Here is an 18,554-nt window from a genome sequence, read left to right on the forward strand (position 1 = left end):
GGTTCTGGTGTTTATGTATATAAATCAATTTTATAGATTTTGTGTCTTCTACCAAGCTGCAAAGTTAGAGCAGTAAGTAGTTATGAAGAGCTGAAAGATAGGGAGAAGTTAAAGGTTGTAAGTAGCACGTATACCATTCAGAAGGAAGTCACTTCAGTGTAGCATGCTGCTTAACAGCACAGGTCTGGAGAGTTCAGTGGAAGACCCTTTCCTGTCAATTATTAGTTGTATGGCATTGAGAAAATGATTGTGTACCTCTTCTACAAGACTATCATCAGAGTAGTTCCTACCCAATGTGATTATTGTGAGGATTAAATAGTTAGGTAAATCACTTTGACTAGTGCCAGATACATGTTAAAGTTTAAGTGTTCAATGATGAACTAATATTTTATATTGTACCTGGACATTATCAGTAATCTACATTATTTTGAACTATTGAGTTAAATTCTGCTACTTTTAATCAGATCCACCTCATCAGCTTGAGATCCTGTAGCATCTGACCTCTCTTTGTAGTTCTTCCATCATGAAGTCACTTAGAGAACTAAAACTTCTCTTAGGAAAAGGATTTATTTCTCAGCATCCCTGTATCTCTCTACACAGTATCAGTGCTCTGTGTCATCCAACACTGCATGTTTTTCAAAAGGAAATATATTTAAACAAGTTTACCACCATTTTGTAAGAAAACTGCTGATTTGTATTTATACTTTATTTTTGTCTGTATAGGAGAGGTTTCAGTTTCCACCCCAAGTGACTGATGTGTCTGAAAATGCTAAGGATCTTATTCGAAGACTCATTTGTAGCAGAGAACATCGACTTGGCCAAAATGGAATAGAAGACTTTAAGAAACATCCGTTTTTCAGTGGAATTGATTGGGATAATATTCGAAACTGTGAAGCACCTTATATTCCAGAAGTTAGTAGCCCAACAGATACATCAAATTTTGATGTGGATGATGACTGTTTAAAAAATTCTGTAAGTATGACATTATGAAAATGTCCTGCCCTTCTGGTTCTTTTAAGGATGGTTATAAAGTAACCTTTTGTGTATTAGTTTGGTGCCAGGACTATTTTTCTCTTATTGGTCACACAGTAGTTATGACTTCCAGTGCTTATTCTCTCGTGTACCAAAAAAATTAAGAGATTTAACTGAATTCAGTATAGTCACCCATGACCAAAAGCAAAATTCAAAGACCTGTTTTTTAGACAATTGTGTCAGTAGGTTCCCTAAGAAGACAAGATTAGATGCTTTAAAAAGTGTATTTCATGATTTCAAAGAGAAGATGATGATAAACCCTTCCTAAAACCAACCATGAAACTGGAAACAAATGGCAAAACATTTCAGGAATTACTATAACCAAAAGGCAATAAAGAAGTGTTTGTTCATGAAAAACTACTGAACTTTGGTTGAAACCATACATACCACACCCCGCTACCTCTCACCCATCACCTGTTTGGCTATACTGACAACATGGAGTGAGGAGCTGACACCTTCCTGCTAGATGGACAAACTTCATTTAGGAGGCTCAAACCCACCACCCACAGTGTTGCTAAAGTAGCTAGCTGGGTAGGAAATGAATGTGGAAGTCAGTCTGTAGCCTGCCTTTCCTGAGGTAGTGTCTCTGCCTGAGCCAAGTAGTTCCCTTCTCTGCAGCTCGTGGACTGTAACAAGGCCAGCACACTGTTGATTCTGCTCTAAATCACTAGGTTCTACAGAGTCAAATTTCAGAAAATCAGAACCTAAAATTTGGGGTTTATTTTCTAGCTGTCTTATTTTAAGCTGTTAATTTATTCAGTAATTGTATATCTTTGGTTTTAGTTCAGTACTAAATTTTATATTAATTTTATATCACCTTTTACTCTTAAGTACTGTGTTCGAGATGAATGTGAGCTGTTAAACTGTTTAAACTTCACAAGAAGGAATTAGATGGATTTTCCTCACCACTTTTTAAATTATATTCACTGTTGACAGTAATTCTGAGTCTTTCCAAGTTAAGTGAATATACAGTTGATTTTAATTATTCACAGTAGTTGTATCTTATAAAGTTACGGTGAGCACCAAGTTAGTTGACATTGACCTTTGCTCTGTGGAAATAAAAGGTTGATGAATTTGAAGGAGAGGAGGGAGGTCTATATGGGAGGAGATGGAGGGAGGAAAAGGAAGGAGAAATGTTGCAATTATAGTATAAGATCCCCAAATTAAAGAAACATAAAGTTTGTTTCTGGTCACATTTTTAACAACTTTGAATATAAAAACCTTTTTTATGTACTTCTGTTTAAAGATACTTTATATAATATATACCATTGATTCACTAACACTGAGCTCAAGTCTGTCAGCACTATAACTTACTCCTAAAACAGAGTTTGTCTAAAACATGTTTTCTCTGTAACGGCACATGATTACCTTTTTTGTGTTGCAACATTAGATGGCAGCCAGGTGTGGTATCACACACCTATAATCTTAGTACTCTGATGGGAAGTCTGGTGGGAAAGGATCATGAGTTCATGTCTAGCTTAGGCCATACAGCAAGACCCTGTCTTGAAATTTTAAGAAAAATAAAAGTAATTATCAAATAGCACTCTAGGAGCTATTTGACATGAGATACTGTCATAAAAGGCACAAAAACATTCATAAAGTGTGCCAAGGACATTTGCTTCCAGTTCGAGAAAAGAGGAGCATTCCATGTTCAATCTTAGCAGGAGGGACAAAGGACCGTGCACATCCTCTACTGCACACACCTTCAGTGACCAAGTGAGCAAAGGACAGTGCACGTCCTCTCCTGCACACACCTTCAGTGACCAAGTGAGCAAAGGGCAGTGCACGTCCTCTGCTCTGCACACACCTTCAGTGACCACATGGGCAAAGGACAGTGTACATCCTCTCCTGCACACACCTTCAGTGACCACATGAGCCCTGAGGGTATTGATTTTCCATTTGCAAATAAATTTTGCTTTTAAACTGTGTGTGTGATCAAACATGCCTATAATTTTAGTACTTGGGAGGCAGACATAGGAAGATCGTAAGTAAATTTATAGTCCAACCTATAGATTTCTAACCAGATTGGTATTCTTTTTATTTTTCTTCTAGGAAACAATGCCTCCGCCAACACATACTGCATTTTCTGGCCATCATCTACCATTTGTTGGTTTTACATATACTAGTAGCTGGTAAGTTTCAAAAGTCAAGTGAAGTTGGGTAATTTATGAAAAAGTAAAGTAGATTGAAGGTTGAAAGTGGCATATATATGGCTGTAGTTATGGCGTGGAGCTGGGTTCAAATGTGAAAAAAAGAAAGGATAGTCTATTTTGGTATCATAAATAGAATAAACTACCCACGAAGCAACTATTTGGAGGGAAATTATGAGGACAGATAGCTCAAGAGTCGAACCCATGGGGAATAGGGCAGGAACCAGCACCAAGGCACTTAAGGAATGTCCTGTATATGTCAAGCACCAGATTCCCAGCCATTGTTCATCCACTCTTCACTCTTCACTCCATTCCTGTCTTCCGATTCCTCTCTTCCATGTCCCATAAGAATCACAGTAACCACTTCCTGTGTGCCACAGCAGTCCCTTTGGCTGTCTCTCAGCTACTGGACTCTCTTGTTGAGTCAATGTTCTTTATTGAAAACCTAAGCAGTGGAACGTGGCTGGAGCAGACAGATGGTTCTTAGCAACCAGGCTAACTTTACATTGAGGTTCTCCAGCTTTAAGTACTGTAGACTGTGTGATAAACACACTGACTCTCCTTGGTTTGTCCTGCCCTGTATGTACCAAGGTAACCATTTCATACTTCATTCTTGCAAATCTTGGTCACCTTCATTCTCAGCTGATGATCTTGCTTCCTCCATCCCTGATAATTGACACCAACTCCAGACAGCAGCTGCAAGTTCCTGCCACTGTTTCCTTCTGTCCCCCAGACTCACAAGCTCTTCTCAAGGATGGACCGTGACGATGCCTGCCTAGGGCCGACTCCTTCCATTGCCTCCTGCTTAGCTTAATGGATTGTTCACATCTATGTCACAAGTTTTTCTCCTTTATTTGCTATCCACATCCTTACACTCGGCCAACCATCTCACCAGACATGTAATTATTTCTTCCATCTTAAAAGAGAAAGCCTTTCTGGATCTTGTGCCTGATACCAATTAATTCTTTGGTGTATAACTAAACTACCTGACTGTCCAGTTTTTATACTACTCTTTCTTGAATGCGCTCCTCTCATGCAGTCCCTTCATGCAGACTGCTCTCACCAGCGCTCCGTTGGCTCTTGCCCTCGGTGGACTGATTACTTCCAGTCCACTTGCCCTTTCCACTCTTGCCACTGCTCCGTGTGAAACACTTCACTTGTGTCCGTTTCTCAGGCTCCAAACTTGAGTCCTTGTAGATGAATTTCTAAATGGTCTTATATAAATAAAGAAAAAACACGGAGCCAGATATAGGGGTGAAAACCTGAGAGATCAGGGAAATAGGGAAAGCCACAGCGAACCTCACCTCACAAACTCCGCAGCTTCCAAGTGCGAGATACTTCCTGTCTACCCATGCCTGTATGCCTTGCTGTTCTGCCATATGATTTGCTCTCTATCCAGCTACATCACTTCCTCTTCCTGCCCAGCTCTGTCACTTCCTGTCTGTCTGTACAGACCTCCAGACCTCCATGGTTAACTAATGTTGGAATTTAAGGCGTGTGCCACCACACCTGGCTCTGTTTGCAGTGTGGCCTTGAACTCAAAGAGATCCAGACAGATCCCAGCCTGCCAAGTGATAGGATTAAAGGTGTATGCTAACATTGTCTGACTTTTGTGTTACTTATAACAACTGGCCTTTTCCTCTGATCTCCAGGCAAGCTTTATTTATTAAAGCACAAATAAAATATCACAAGTCCTTTCCCAAATTTCTGAGTATCAAAGTGTTCTAGGGCTCAGCCATGGAGCTTCCCCCTATACATTTCCTAATGACATGAGACCACCTTGTCTTCTGCCTGTCTTAACTGCCTGTGTAATATGTTAATAACGTCTTACATTTCATACATCTATCAAAATTGCCCTGTTCTCCTTGTTCATGGCCATTTCCTTCTACTCCCCAATTCTGTTTCTTTGTGTCCTGAGAACAGAGCAGGGTCCCTGTAAGGCCCGGTACAACTGTCTCTGTCATCTTCTATTCCTGCTTTTCCTGTTGTTTGCTGTGTTCCATTTGCACAGGCCTCCTTTGGGCCCCAGAGCCTTGCCTGGGGATGCTCAGGCTTCTGTTCCCAGACTGGTCTTCACCCTGATATTCTAGCTTGACTGGTGCCCTACACTTGACTTCCTCAGCTGCCTGCATATGCACAGCTTTTCTGACTACTCTATCTCATTTCTATCTTCTCTCTTTCCTGTTTAATATTTTCTCTTTAGCAGTTAACACTTTGTAATGTGCTGAATATTTTATGTACTTTTATTTCTATCCCTGTTGCTAGAATTTAAATGATTGGCAAAGAGTTTTGTGTATCTAAAATTTTTTTAATTAAAATACAATTACATTATGCTCTTCCCTTTTCTTCTTCCAGTCCCTCCCATATCTGCTCTCTCCAGCTCCTCTTGTGTCCACCTCCTCACTGCCTCTCAAATTAATGGCTTTTTTCTTTGATGATTATTATTTTACACACACACACACACACACACACACACACACACACACACACACACACACCTATAAATATATAAATACAATTTTTATATTTATATTTATACAAAGTCCATTCAGTGTTGCTTGTGTGTATATGATTTCAGGGCTGACTACCTAGTTTTAGATAAATAATTAGGTAGCTCATCTCTCAGGAAGACTAATTCTCCCTCTCTCAGCTGTCATTAGTTGCCTCTACTTCTTTGTCTAGGGATGATTCACTGATGGCTGGCCATCCTCTCAAATATCTTTAATGTGCATTAGAACAGTACCTCCCTTTAGAGTTTTGAGTTTCAGGTTCTGTTAATGAACACATGTAGATGGTTTTGTCTACTGTTTCAGCAAACTTGTCAGATTGTTTTAAACTACTAATAACCCTTCAGTAAACTTTGTTTATAACTTACAGGGTTTTGAATTTAAAGGTAATTTGATGATAGAAGTTTTCATTTAAGAATATGTGTACAATTTATGTAAGCTTATGGTAATTTCGCAGAAAAATTTTTATGTAATTCTATGGGATTCTAGATGTTTTACTATAGACATTCAAATCTGTGTCTTATATGAAGAATTAAAAAATTTTTTTCTTCACACTTCATTGCAATATGTACCAACATTTTGTTTTTTCATTCAGTGTTCTTTCTGACCGGAGCTGTTTAAGAGTCACAGCAGGTCCCACCTCATTGGACCTTGATGTAAATGTCCAGAGAACTCTCGATAATAACTTAGCAACTGAAGCTTATGAAAGAAGAATTAAGCGGCTGGAACAGGAGAAGCTTGAACTTACTAGAAAACTTCAAGGTAAATATTTTAATATTTTCCTTATTTGAATTGAACTTAAAGTGTTTTAAGCTGCATTACAAGGGATTGTTTTATCTTCAGAAGGAGTCTTTTTGTAAATGGTAAAAAATGTACTTGTAGAAATATATGCAGAAAAGAGTATAACACCATTTATGTAAACATCATACAGTCGTAAACAACACAATGATGTGTCTTTCTATAGGTGTAGATATGTGTGTGTAAGTGTACGGGAGCATGGAACTGTCAGGAAAAAGTACCCTTCTCACGCGGACATAACACTTGAGTGACTCTTCATGACAGCTCTGATAGTCCTAACACATCATTACCATCACCCTCGGTGGTGATTTGAAAACACACTTTAAGCTTCTTGCTTCTGCACTTCTTTGCGGTGATTTTGATCTTTCTCTAGTCTACTTAGTGTCACAGGACCCTGTAGGCAACGTTGCCGAGTTCCTTTACACCTCCTTCTCACTGGTGGCTGGTGATACCTCCCCTGCCCCCTCGCTCCCCCTTTCCTTCAGAGGGTCTTGCTGTACTTGTGGAAGGATGCCTTGTTCCCTGCATCCTCTCTTGTGCACGTGTGTGTTCCTCATCAGAGTGTCTGCTGATTTCTAGAGTCCCTGAGTTTGCTGCTGCCTCTGTTTTCTCCTGCCGTTCCAAATGCCTCACAACTTTAACTGTATGACTAATATGAGTGAAAATAAGAGAGACAATTGAGTTAATACTATTTCTGCCTCAGAAAATGTTTTCCCACTCTTTATCCAATCACTGTTTGAGCCTGAACAAGGCTGGCCAGCAAGCAATCTTTATTAAATTCAATCCACCTCTAACGTCAGAAGTGAAGGGAGGATTAGGTAGAGCCTGGTAGGGTCTATTTCTCCCTTGCTTGTGACTCTGGGAGATTTGCTCTGTTCTTCAGCCTCCATGTCTTACTACTTCACAAGATGGAAGGAGTAAGTAAATCCCTTGGTGAGGAGACCGCCTCTGTCCCTCACTCGATGCAGATACAGCAGATACACTGATAGGATAAGAATTACTTCGCTAAGTAGTGTACTGGTCTCTACCCCCACATTTTCCAGAAGAGTTGGTGGGTTTTTCAGCATACTAGTCCTCAATTTAGGAGGCTAGCAAGATGGCACCTGTTGACAGGCTGAACGACTCAGGTGTAACCTTGGAACCCATACGGTAGAAGGAGAGGACCTGACTGTCAAAGACTGTCCTCTGCCCTCTGTGTGAGTGCAATGGCATGTGTAACATGCATAACACTCCGCAAAAAAGATACTCCTCAATTTCGGTCAAGCTTCAGCCTGGGCAAGGCTCCAGGTTAGAGCCACGAGACAGCCTTCTGTCTCAGACTGGCTTACTCCTCTGTGGGTCATTTTAGTCGGCCTTTGCTTCACAGTTCCATAATGGGTTTACAAAAAAGATTTTTTAAGTGCTTATAAGTTTTATAGTTCAAAGTTATTTAGTATATTTTCACTTCTAGCAAAAGAAACAATAGAGTAATAGCCATTCCTGTTCCATTTCATTACAAATGAGAGCTTTTCCTATCCTAGACTTTGTGTGCTTTTGATGTTTGAATTCTTTAATTCTTTTCTAAGAGAGTGTTGTTATTTTCTAAGCGAGTACAGTATTTGGGCAAAGCAAACTTTGCTGACTAAACTGTCTTCCAAGTCCTGAATTTAAGTCTCTTAAATAAACTAAAACAGTGGGTGTTCTTTTCCAAATAAATAAAACAGGATCGATTTTAATATGTTTTGAACCTGAATAAAAAATGCTTTTTAGATACCGAGGTAATGATCAGATGTATGATGTAGTATATCTTATACTTTTCATTCAGGCTAAGAAATGCATAGTGGTGACCATGCATGTAAGCTTCATGATGCATTTTATCTATGTGTGTGATTTGTGTTAATTCACCAAGAACTGCACTAAGAGGGACCTTATTTTGGAACCCTTTCATAAGTAGCAGAAAAGCTGTTTTAGGACAAAAGGTGGTTTCATTTCGTATTATAAATTATTCTATGTCTTTTGCTAGTATCTGGGAGATAAGCCTTATTATAGTGTTCATATTGCTTCACATATTATCTTCTATATACAACTTCAAGATAAATTGATCTCTGTTTCTTTTTTTTTTCTTTTCTTTTTTTTTTTTTTTTGGTTTTTCGAGACAGGGTTTCTCTGTGTAGCTTTGTGCCTTTCCTGGGACTCACTTGTTAGCCCAAGCTGGCCTCGAACTCACAGAGATCCACCTGGCTCTGCCTCCTGAGTGCTGGAATTGAAGGCGTGCGCCACCACCGCCAGGCGATCTCTGTTTCTATCAAGTGTTTTAACTAAAGTGATAAGCCAAATCAAAGGTCCTGTAGCTGGTCCTTTAATTTCCTATATAAAATCCAGAAGGTCTCCATGCCTACGCACTATGTAACAGTACATCTAAACCTTTCCTCATGTCTTATTCAGTTCTTCATATGTTATATGAAATGTGATTATTTTTTTTCTCAAGATGATGGTCTCTGCTAGGAAAAAATGTCTGAATAGTTAGTTAATTCTTTGTTATAGTTGGTCAATAGTACTTCAAACCCCAAGTCTCATATATTAGAAAGTTGAGTCATTCGAGTCTATGCATTTGGAGATCTTGCTTACAAACTTTAAAAAGATGCAGTGGAACTGTATGCTTTCATGTGTTCTTAAGCTTTTTCAGTGAGTAGATGTTCTGACCAGATGTTTTGGAACTATTAAAAAAATTTGTGTAGAGATATGTTGACATTAGCTTTAAAAACTATAAGTCTCTGATTTTCCTTCTTGCATTCTGTTTTCTTTTCAGAGTCAACACAGACCGTTCAAGCTCTGCAGTATTCAACTGTTGATGGTCCACTAACAGCAAGCAAAGATTTGGAAATTAAAAGCCTGAAAGAAGAGATCGAGAAACTAAGGAAACAAGTAGCAGGTCACTTTCTGAGGCTTGTCATTACTTGAGTAGATTTTAAGACATGGTTTTACTCATGCTAACTGTTGCGTCCTGTTGATGTTATGAGTTGTATGACAGTGAAGAAGAGGCAAATATAAATTAGTTCTGGTTTCATGGAGTTCATAATTTGATCTGGAAAGTAAATATGTAAGTCACTATTGCCACACAGGTGAAGGGGCTTTAGGGGAAGTAGAAAAACGTACATAGGGAATACAGAGAAGGCACACCCCCTAGAGAGACCAGAGATGACTATCAGAGCTACTAGTATTAGAATTTGCCTGGAAAATTGTATAGATGAGTGTGAAGTGGATGTGAGGTTTGAAGAAGGGAACGGTCGCTGCAGACAAGAGAACATACATGAACATCAAGTGACAAATCATATAGAACAAGGGCTGTAATTTCTCCTTTAGTATTGACATCACTGTGCCCTACAGAATTTCAGTATGTCGTATTTTCCTTCTTGCTCAAATGTTTAAAATTTTTTCACTTTGATTCAAATTGAGAAGTATGTCATTTACTTTGTGTGTTTGAAGAATTAACTTCTGTATTTCTCTAATCAGTTTTACAATACTCCTTGTAATTTCAGCTCTTTTAGAGTTGTTGAGGTTTGTTTTGTGCCTAAGATATGGTTATCTTAACCTATATTCCCTGGGCACTTGTGATAAATGTGCATTCTTGCTATTCTAGATAGTTTGTTTTATAAATATTTATTAGATACTATTGGTGGAGAATATTTTTGAGGTTTTCTATAGTCACGTTGGTTTTCTGTCTAGTTACATTATTTGTTATTCATACAGGCATAATTTCCCTCTATTGAGCAGGTCTTAAGTGTAATTATATAGCTATTGGTTGCTGCCAAGGTGTGCATGCCACTCCTACACCCTTAGGAATATCTTGCATACTGGTCATTGTTGTGGCTCATGGGCATACTGACATCTCTTTGTTGCCAGGTGAAGTCTAATTCCCAATTTGTTCTCCACTGACTCTGTGGAAACTTCTTAATCTTAACCAGTTCTTCTTGTTTGTTGTTGTTGGTGGTGGTGGTGGTTTGTTTTTAAAATGCCACCTTTGTGGGTGTGCTTTGGCATCTCTTTGTAGCCTCAGCTTAGAAATTCAAATTTAGCTCCCATGGTTGACAGGGGTCAGCATGGGAATACAGAGGTTTCAGAGATCTGCCTGCCTCTGCCTCTTGAGTGCTGGAATTAAAGATGTGCACGGCCATGTTATGTGTGTTTCTGTGATATTTAAGTCAAATACAAGTGTAGTTTCCTAAGAGTTTTTTTGTTTTATTTATCTGTTATTAATTATTTTGGAGAATGACAGGACCGTTCATGGCCCACTCAACATGATGCAAAGACCTAAGACGTCAAAGGCCAACCTGGGGCAGTGGCTCCGAGTTTGTTGTTTTACCCCAATGGAAATGGAAGGTAGATCCTTCTTGTGTATAAACAGTGTGGAGACAGTCTTTACTAAGTATTACTGTGGAAAAGGGAGATGAATTTCCAAGAGTTGGGAAGAATATCAAAGAATAGAAAAAGCTGTTGAATTTCCTTTGTGTGGGGTTTCTATAGGGCAGTCACAGAAACTGGATAAAGACAGATGTAATCTCTTTGGAGATTGGTTAATTGCCTGGGGCCATCAAAGGTTAAGTGAATAGAAGACCCATGTGCTCTGTGCATGTCCTCCCTGAACCAGCCAGGGAGATGATCGTGTTACGTTCATGCTTGCCCACACACAGTTAGGAATAGTTGAAGCCCGCCTTTATCCATCTCTGAGTCTACCTTAGTTACTGACCTTGACTGATTGCTCGCTGTTAAGCTAATTGAACACCATTACTACCTTTTGACCTTGCTGGTGTCTTGCTTACTATTCATTATGTTAATCTTCATTTGTTTTCAGAGCCACTAAAAAGTAGCTAGAATTATTGTTATTGGTTAGCTCTTTATCTATGGGATGGTCTGTGGTTTCTTTCCTGAAATAGGTCCGGCACTTTAGAAGCCATTCTTTCTTATTACTTAGTCTTTTGTAAGTTATTTGCATTAGAAACAATGCATTAAAAGCAAGAATATGCAATAAACAATAGTGCCTTCCATGTTTTTCCCAGAGGAAAAAGGTCTCATGGAGGTTAGCCAGCTGGCCTGCCATCTTTGGCCTTGGTTCAATGGCTTCTTCAAACCTGTTTGTCTCTTCTCAGGTCTGCTTGGCTATCTCATACCGGGCTGCACTCATTCTAACTAATTTTCCTTAGTATTCCAGACTCTGGGTTTGGCCCTTAGTCTTCCTTTTAAATTCAGCTGCTATTCCCTCTAAAACATATGAAGAACTTGCAGTTTTCCTCATAGGCCCCTTTCTCTTCATCTGCATAAGAACGCCGTCTTCTCCTTTACTAATAGACGAGTACCCGATGGCCCGTCCTTGGTTCTTTGCCCCAGAAGACCAGGATTTGGTGCGGCTGTGTTCCTTATGCGTGTTGCCTTTCTAGATTGCCATCTTCTTAAGGTCCACTTCTGGGATACATGAAAAGAAAACCTGGGAGCTCACTACCTTTATTCTACAGGTCACAACGTTCCAGCTGGTCTCACCACATTTCTTAGTCTTCTTACTTACTTATTCATTGATCATTTATTCACTTTAAAATGTAAGGTCCAAGATTTTTATTTGTTCTCAATGGAAAATATATCAATTATAATTCCCAAAAAAATAGAAGTCACCGGAGTCAGCTTTTTAAGAGATGGATCTGTTGATGTTGCAGCTTCAATATGCATGCATGTATTTTCAGGGGATTCTCCTTGCCTCTAGGACAATGCAAGAATTTCTCAATGCTGATTAGAAGTCCTTCATTGCCATGCATGTGTTTGTCTCTCTTCAGCTTTATTTGTAGTAACTACTCCCTTTTTATACCCTGATTCTACCCACGTCAGATTATTTTTAGATTCCATGTAATGCTTACCCTTCATACATATGAGCTTCCCACCTTCCATTTCAATTCTGTCTCCTTTCACTTGTCTGTCTGTCGGCATCTGTCTGTCTTCTGTCTGTGTATGCTTGTTGATTTGCTGGAAACATCTTTTTCATAACCCCCTGCTTATCTATGACATGTCTCAGTATTAACATATTTGTGTCTGTACCGTGTCTTCCCTCACTCACCACAGAGCACACGCTCTTTGAAAACAGAGGTTGGAATTGATTTATGCCTGTCATTTTATCCACTAGTATGTTCAAGTCCCTATAGGATTATACTTGGTTCATTAGAAACCCAGCCCAGTGTTTGTTGATGAATAAGTGAAATGCCACTTCTTTGAACCCATCTCTACCCTTTTCCTACCATTTCTGTCTCGTTGTAATAATACAGGCACGTTTAACAAACTTCATTCTCCACATAGCACACAGCGAGTGTCATCCTGTCTTGGGAAGTGTGGGATCCCAGCTCCTCCCAGCTTCCTTCCTGTGCTTCACTCCCACTGTCTTCTAAATCCCACACTTGCCTGGCTGCTCTTGACTCACATTTTAAAATCATTTCCCAGTGGCAGAATGAAATTAGTAAAGTCAGTAAAAAGACTGTTGAGAGAAAGGTTAGTCCTCTTGTTTTGGAATTGTTCTTGCTCACAGGGCTTCTTGTGTTGGATCTGTAATCGTCACTCCTGTGCGCTCTTTCATTCCATTTCTCTAGTGCCCTCCTCGTCTCTCTCCCTCGCCCCGCCCTCCCCCTCTCTCCTTCTCCCTCCCTCCCCTCCCTCCCTCCCTCCCTCCCTCCCCCTTCCCTCCCTCCCTCCCTCCCTCCCTCCTTTCATCTTTTAACTTTTTAAATTGTGGTAAAATATATCTACCAAAATTTATTGTTTTAACAGTTTTTAATACTTCATTGAGAAATATTGAGCATTTTCACATCTTGTACAACTGTCATTACCAGCTGTCTTTTTAAATCATTTCTAAATAGAAACAGAATAAAACAATAACAATTTTTCTACTGCCTCAAGGCCCTACTTTATTATTTCATAAATTTGACTCTTTCAGAAACTTCATATAGCAGAACTTCCAGTAATCATTGTTTGTGTTTGCCTTATTTCACTTAGTGTAACGTTCTCAAGGATCATCTATGCTGTAGGATGTCTACATTAGAAATGTCTGCTTTCCACTTTTACAAAGCTGAGCAGTGTTCCATTAATTCATATAATAGATTTTGTTTTTGCCTTCATCTATCGTTGGATATGTGGGTGGCCTTTGCCTTTTGGCCATGGATAATAGTGCAGTTATGAACACAAATTTACAGTTTCTGGTCAGGTTCCTATTTTCACTGTTTTTGAGTATATATCCCGTAGTGAAATTGTGGATCATATTTTTTTTTATTCTTTTTCAAAGGAATCCCTATTCCATTTCCCATAGCAGCTCTATAGTTGTTCATGTCCACTGTTTAAATTCATGCATTTTTTAAAACTTTAAGTAAATTCACTTTATTCTAATTAACTCACAAGTGAAAATATCACACAACTAGTTGAAGGAAGCCCCCGGACCAGTCCCAATCTCTGTCCTTCTCATTACACTTGGATGCAGTGAGACCAGCTCTGGATCCTTAGAGCCTTCCTAGGGCTTTAGTCTTTCACTGTCAGGTACATTTCTGTTCTCTTACTCACCACACAAAAAGATCAGATTATGACAGGTGGAAAGTCTTTATTCAGAGTTGCATTTTTTTTTGTTTTGTTTTTTTGTTGTTTTTCTTTTTTGAGACAGGGTTTCTCTGCGTAGCTTTGCGCCTTTCCTGGAGCTCACTTGGTAGCCCAGGCTGGCCTCGAACTCACAGAGATCCGCCTGCCTCTGCCTCCCGAGTGCTGGGATTAAAGGCGTGCGCCACCACCGCCCGGCTTAGAGTTGCATTCTTTATTCAGACATACATAAATTATTTGCTGGGTTCTAGGAAGTAATGGGCACTGGAGGCATGGTGGTAAAATTGAAAATAAAGCTATACCTCTTTCCTTGTTAGACACAAGCTACTTGAAATACTTTTACATTAGAGCTAGAGGTAAATGCAAGCCCCTCAAGACCTGCTTGACTCCAAAGGAGAAAGTGTCAAACCCTCATCATGTCCTGAGACCCTTCTTGAACAGGGTCTGTGCATACACAACACCTGCCAACCAATGACTGACTGACTTCATTAGAGCCGTATCTTAGAAAACTTAAAACCCATGATTTCTAGGGTTTTCTTAATATCTGCTTTTTTCAGTATATTCTGAATTCTCAGAGGGCTGAGCCAACACCTGTTTTCCTACTGTATATATAGTGTCTATATCAGCTTCAGATACCATATAACAGATAGTAAATATACATTTGAATGTCTACAGGTTAAAAAAAAAATGAAAATTTATGCCCTCTTTTAACTCTTTTGTATGAACTATAAAGATTATTTTATTTCCTAAGTGAAATTTTTATTATGTATAATGCACTTTTAAAATTCCCTGTCACTGCCCTGGTATTGGCAAATACATCCAAATCCTGTGTACTGCCTCCATCTTTACTGACCTAGAACCAGCCCTGGCGGCTGCTCAGGTAATGGACCAGCAATGATAAAAGAAGCCCACCAGTGTTGGTAAATTGTATCGGGAATCCTGGAGTGAGGAGAAAAATTACTGGATATGGGTTGCCATTTCTAAAGCATCTTGATCACCATGGTGACCTTCTGATGGAGTTTATATGTTTTTCCCAGACACTGTGTCTTCATTGTCTTCTTCCCTCATATAATGAAGGCGCTTATTACTCATGTTTTGATAAGACACTGGAAATATTAAAATGTCTTGCAGTTTACTGATACAGATGTGAATTCTGTATAAAGATGAATAAATTCCTTAAAGGATAAATTGCATATGTGGAGATGAATCAACTAAATAGGCAAAAGAGATTTTTACAATATGAGACAAAGAGAAAAATCACTCATAGTAACATCTCTCCAAAATCGTAAAGTTTTTATCTTGCTTATAAGTAAACATTGGGTTTTGTGAAGTTAGCAGATATATTTCTGCTGATGTCCTAGACTACCCAAGTGCTTTATTTCTTGTATTTTTAAATGATAGTGTGGTAGGCTTCAAAATAGAAATTAAAATTCCTAACTCTACATGCAGTGTGTAGAAGAAAAAGTTTGAATGTGGTTATTATGTTTTAGTCAACATTTGAAATGCTGGTTTTCTTTAGGTGGGTCCTAAAGGAATAGACTGATGCACATATTTACTGCTTTGAGTTTATAGTTAGTTGTTAGCATTCACAATAACATACTTGTAATGTTCTTAAAGCAGACCTTTTCTTCATAAAGGAGGATGAATGACAGCTATTTCCTATGAAACCCAGTAGCCTGAATTACTGGCATCTCAGAGTAGACTCTCTTCAAAATACTACATATAATTTATGCAAGTTGAGTATATGTCTTGATTTTAATAAATATAGGCTCATTTATATATTAGTTTAAAATAATTTAATAATAATTTTGATTTTAGAAAAAAATCCTGTTATTTGCAGTTATTTTCTAATTGTATAGTCTTTGGCACCTTATCCAGAATATGCTATATCTGTCTTATATAATTTTCCCAAATGAAGAGAACTACCAATATGCCTTTTAATCCAAAAGATGGGGAAAATAAAAATTAAATTCTCTTTCTGAATAAATACTGCTACTACTTGTTGTGCATATCAATATTCTATTTCTATTTGTTTAGAATTAAAGTTTTGTTTGTTTGTTTGTTTTAGACATGAATCATTTGGAACAACAGCTTGAAGAAGCTAATTCAGTGAGACGGGAGCTAGATGATGCTTTTAGGCAAATCAAGGCTTTTGAAAAACAAATCAAAACTTTGCAGCAGGAAAGAGAGGAGCTAAATAAGGTATGCATGTATGGATGGATCCTTAAAGCTCTTTCTATTTTTCATCCTTTGTAATTAGAGTATTGGAAGTATTCCTAATAAATGGCAATATATATTTTTCTATAGAAATTTGAAATACAATTTGCATGATAACCTAAAAATTAGTTTTAAATGGTTTAATTTTTTTAAAGATTGATTTTATTTTCAACTATGTGTATCTGTGTGGGGGTATGTGCACATAAGTGTATGTGCCTGTTGAGGCCAGAGGCATTGGATCCCCTGGCACTGGAGATACAAGCAGTTATAAGTTGCCTAATATAGGTGCTGGGAACCAAAACTGGGTCCTTTGCAAGAGCAGTAGGTGCTCTTAACCACCGAGCCATCTCTCACCCCCCTATATTTTTAATAATTACTTTGGTGTATGACATTCTTCATTAGCTGGTAATAAGGGAACTCAAATTCTTAAAGCTTTAAAGGTTAAAATCTTTTGTTCATTTACAAAGTTAAAAGCTTTGACTTAGAAAGGAATGTTACTGAAAAAGACGTAAGAACAAAAGTAGAATCTAATGTCAATAAAAATTTTAAATACAGATTTGAAATTGTAAATGATATTTAATTGTAGTCTTAATTTGTTTTCTAATTGATAATGTGGTCATGCATTTTTGACACATATGTTCATTTTTTTTCATTATAATTTGCTGGTACAAACACTAATAAACAGTAATTTAAAATCTCCTCCATGATTTATTTATTCATTCTTTAGATGTCATTTTCTTTTCCAAAGCAGCATGGAGGAAAAAAACTAGACATTTTCCTAAGAACTTTGTGTAACATTTAAATGGTACTAGGCATTGCAACAAAATTTATTCTTAACTAAGATTATATAACAACCCACTAGAGAAAGTAGGAAAAGACTTGAACCACATGTTGGTAAGTACTGTGAGTGCCATTAACAACAGCAGCAAATGGGGGACTAATGGCAGTGGCAGACAGTAGTTTCTGGCACAGAATAAATTATATTTAATGATTTGATATACAAAATACTAATTAATGTAGAATGAAGTCCTTTTGGGGGTAAATTATAAGTCTTACTACCAGTAAGAAAATGGAATTAAAATAAAACAACTCAATGCTGATAAGGGAGTTATTGCAGATGAATTAGGCGAGCACACTTTTAGTTTGTACTTACTGCAGTTTTGAGTTTTGGTTTGTGTAGATTCATCTCAACCAAGAGGCAGTATAATAGCACTTGGCATTTATGACAAGCATTCTTTTTCCTTTAATAATAACGTAGTAATATTAGTGGCTTATGAGTTTGTATGTATTAGTAGTATTATATAGTCAAATTTAGTTAACACAATAAACATAAAAATCCAATATCTTGATTTTTAGAAACAAGTCTTTTGGCAATTTTTAGTACATTTTGGTGCTAAAAATTCTGCTAGTATATTTTGGAAAGATGTAGTGTTGAAAAGAAACATTATACCAGTAAGATATAATGAAATGATGAATAAGTGATTTGGTTAATGGCCACTGGCAGGAGGAAAAAAATGTCATTTTCTTTGCATCCTAACCAATGCTTCTTTGCTTTTGTCTTTTCTGTAATAACCATCCTGACAGTTGTAAAATGATGTCTAAGTCTGCTTTTGATTTTTCGTTTCTGTGGTGATTAGTTTATCTTGAATATCTCTTTCTATAGCTGTTGGCTTTTTTGTGTGTCTTCCACGGAGCACTGTCCACTTAGGGCCTCTGCTCATTTTTAATTAGTTTAGAAAGATTTTGTTTTTATAGTAATGCCAAAATGTTTTCCAGTATTGCAGTTTCATATTCTCCCATATAGTACAGACGTGTCTGTTCAGTGATGTCTCATATGCTGCATTGATTTCTCCTAACAGTCTCATCTGTATCGAGACTTTGGTCTAACACGATGTCCTTGTAGTCAATTTGCATTTGTCTAATTTTTTAAATGGTCACGTATCTTTAACTACATGTCTATTCGTCATTTTATGTTATTTATTTTACAAAATGCCTTAAAAATGTACATGTTTTCCTGTTTGGTTATCTTTTGTTATTTATAAGAATTCTTGAAATTTTCCAACATCTTTTATTAAATGCGCAGGTTAAAGACACCTGTCAGCGGCTGTTCTGTTTCCTTCTGACTAACCAGAGCTTGAGTGTGATGTATGTTTGTCAGTACACTTAAGTCGGTGCATTTGCTGGCTCATACACTACTGAGAAATCAGAGGTTTAAAAGCCATTTCCTAAATTGTACCCTTAATTTTAAATGCCTGGT

The 18,554-nt window shown here is 37.9% G+C and overlaps 1 protein-coding gene across 21 annotated transcripts in view; it reads left to right on the top strand.

Moving 5' to 3' along the window:
* Nucleotides 1-18,554, top strand: part of Cdc42bpa (CDC42 binding protein kinase alpha) — a 211,874-nt gene that overhangs the window by 110,992 nt on the left and 82,328 nt on the right. For all 21 annotated transcript variants that reach the window (XM_076548064.1, XM_076548060.1, XM_076548071.1 and 18 more), the window contains 5 exons: nucleotides 724-972; nucleotides 3,085-3,164; nucleotides 6,285-6,451; nucleotides 9,276-9,398; nucleotides 16,149-16,282. In XM_076548064.1, the coding sequence (XP_076404179.1) occupies nucleotides 724-972; nucleotides 3,085-3,164; nucleotides 6,285-6,451; nucleotides 9,276-9,398; nucleotides 16,149-16,282 (753 nt within the window). The remainder of the gene's footprint in view (nucleotides 1-723; nucleotides 973-3,084; nucleotides 3,165-6,284; nucleotides 6,452-9,275; nucleotides 9,399-16,148; nucleotides 16,283-18,554) is intronic.

This window comes from Peromyscus maniculatus, chromosome 11 (assembly GCF_049852395.1).
Source record: "Peromyscus maniculatus bairdii isolate BWxNUB_F1_BW_parent chromosome 11, HU_Pman_BW_mat_3.1, whole genome shotgun sequence".
NCBI classification, from domain to species: domain Eukaryota; kingdom Metazoa; phylum Chordata; class Mammalia; order Rodentia; family Cricetidae; genus Peromyscus; species Peromyscus maniculatus.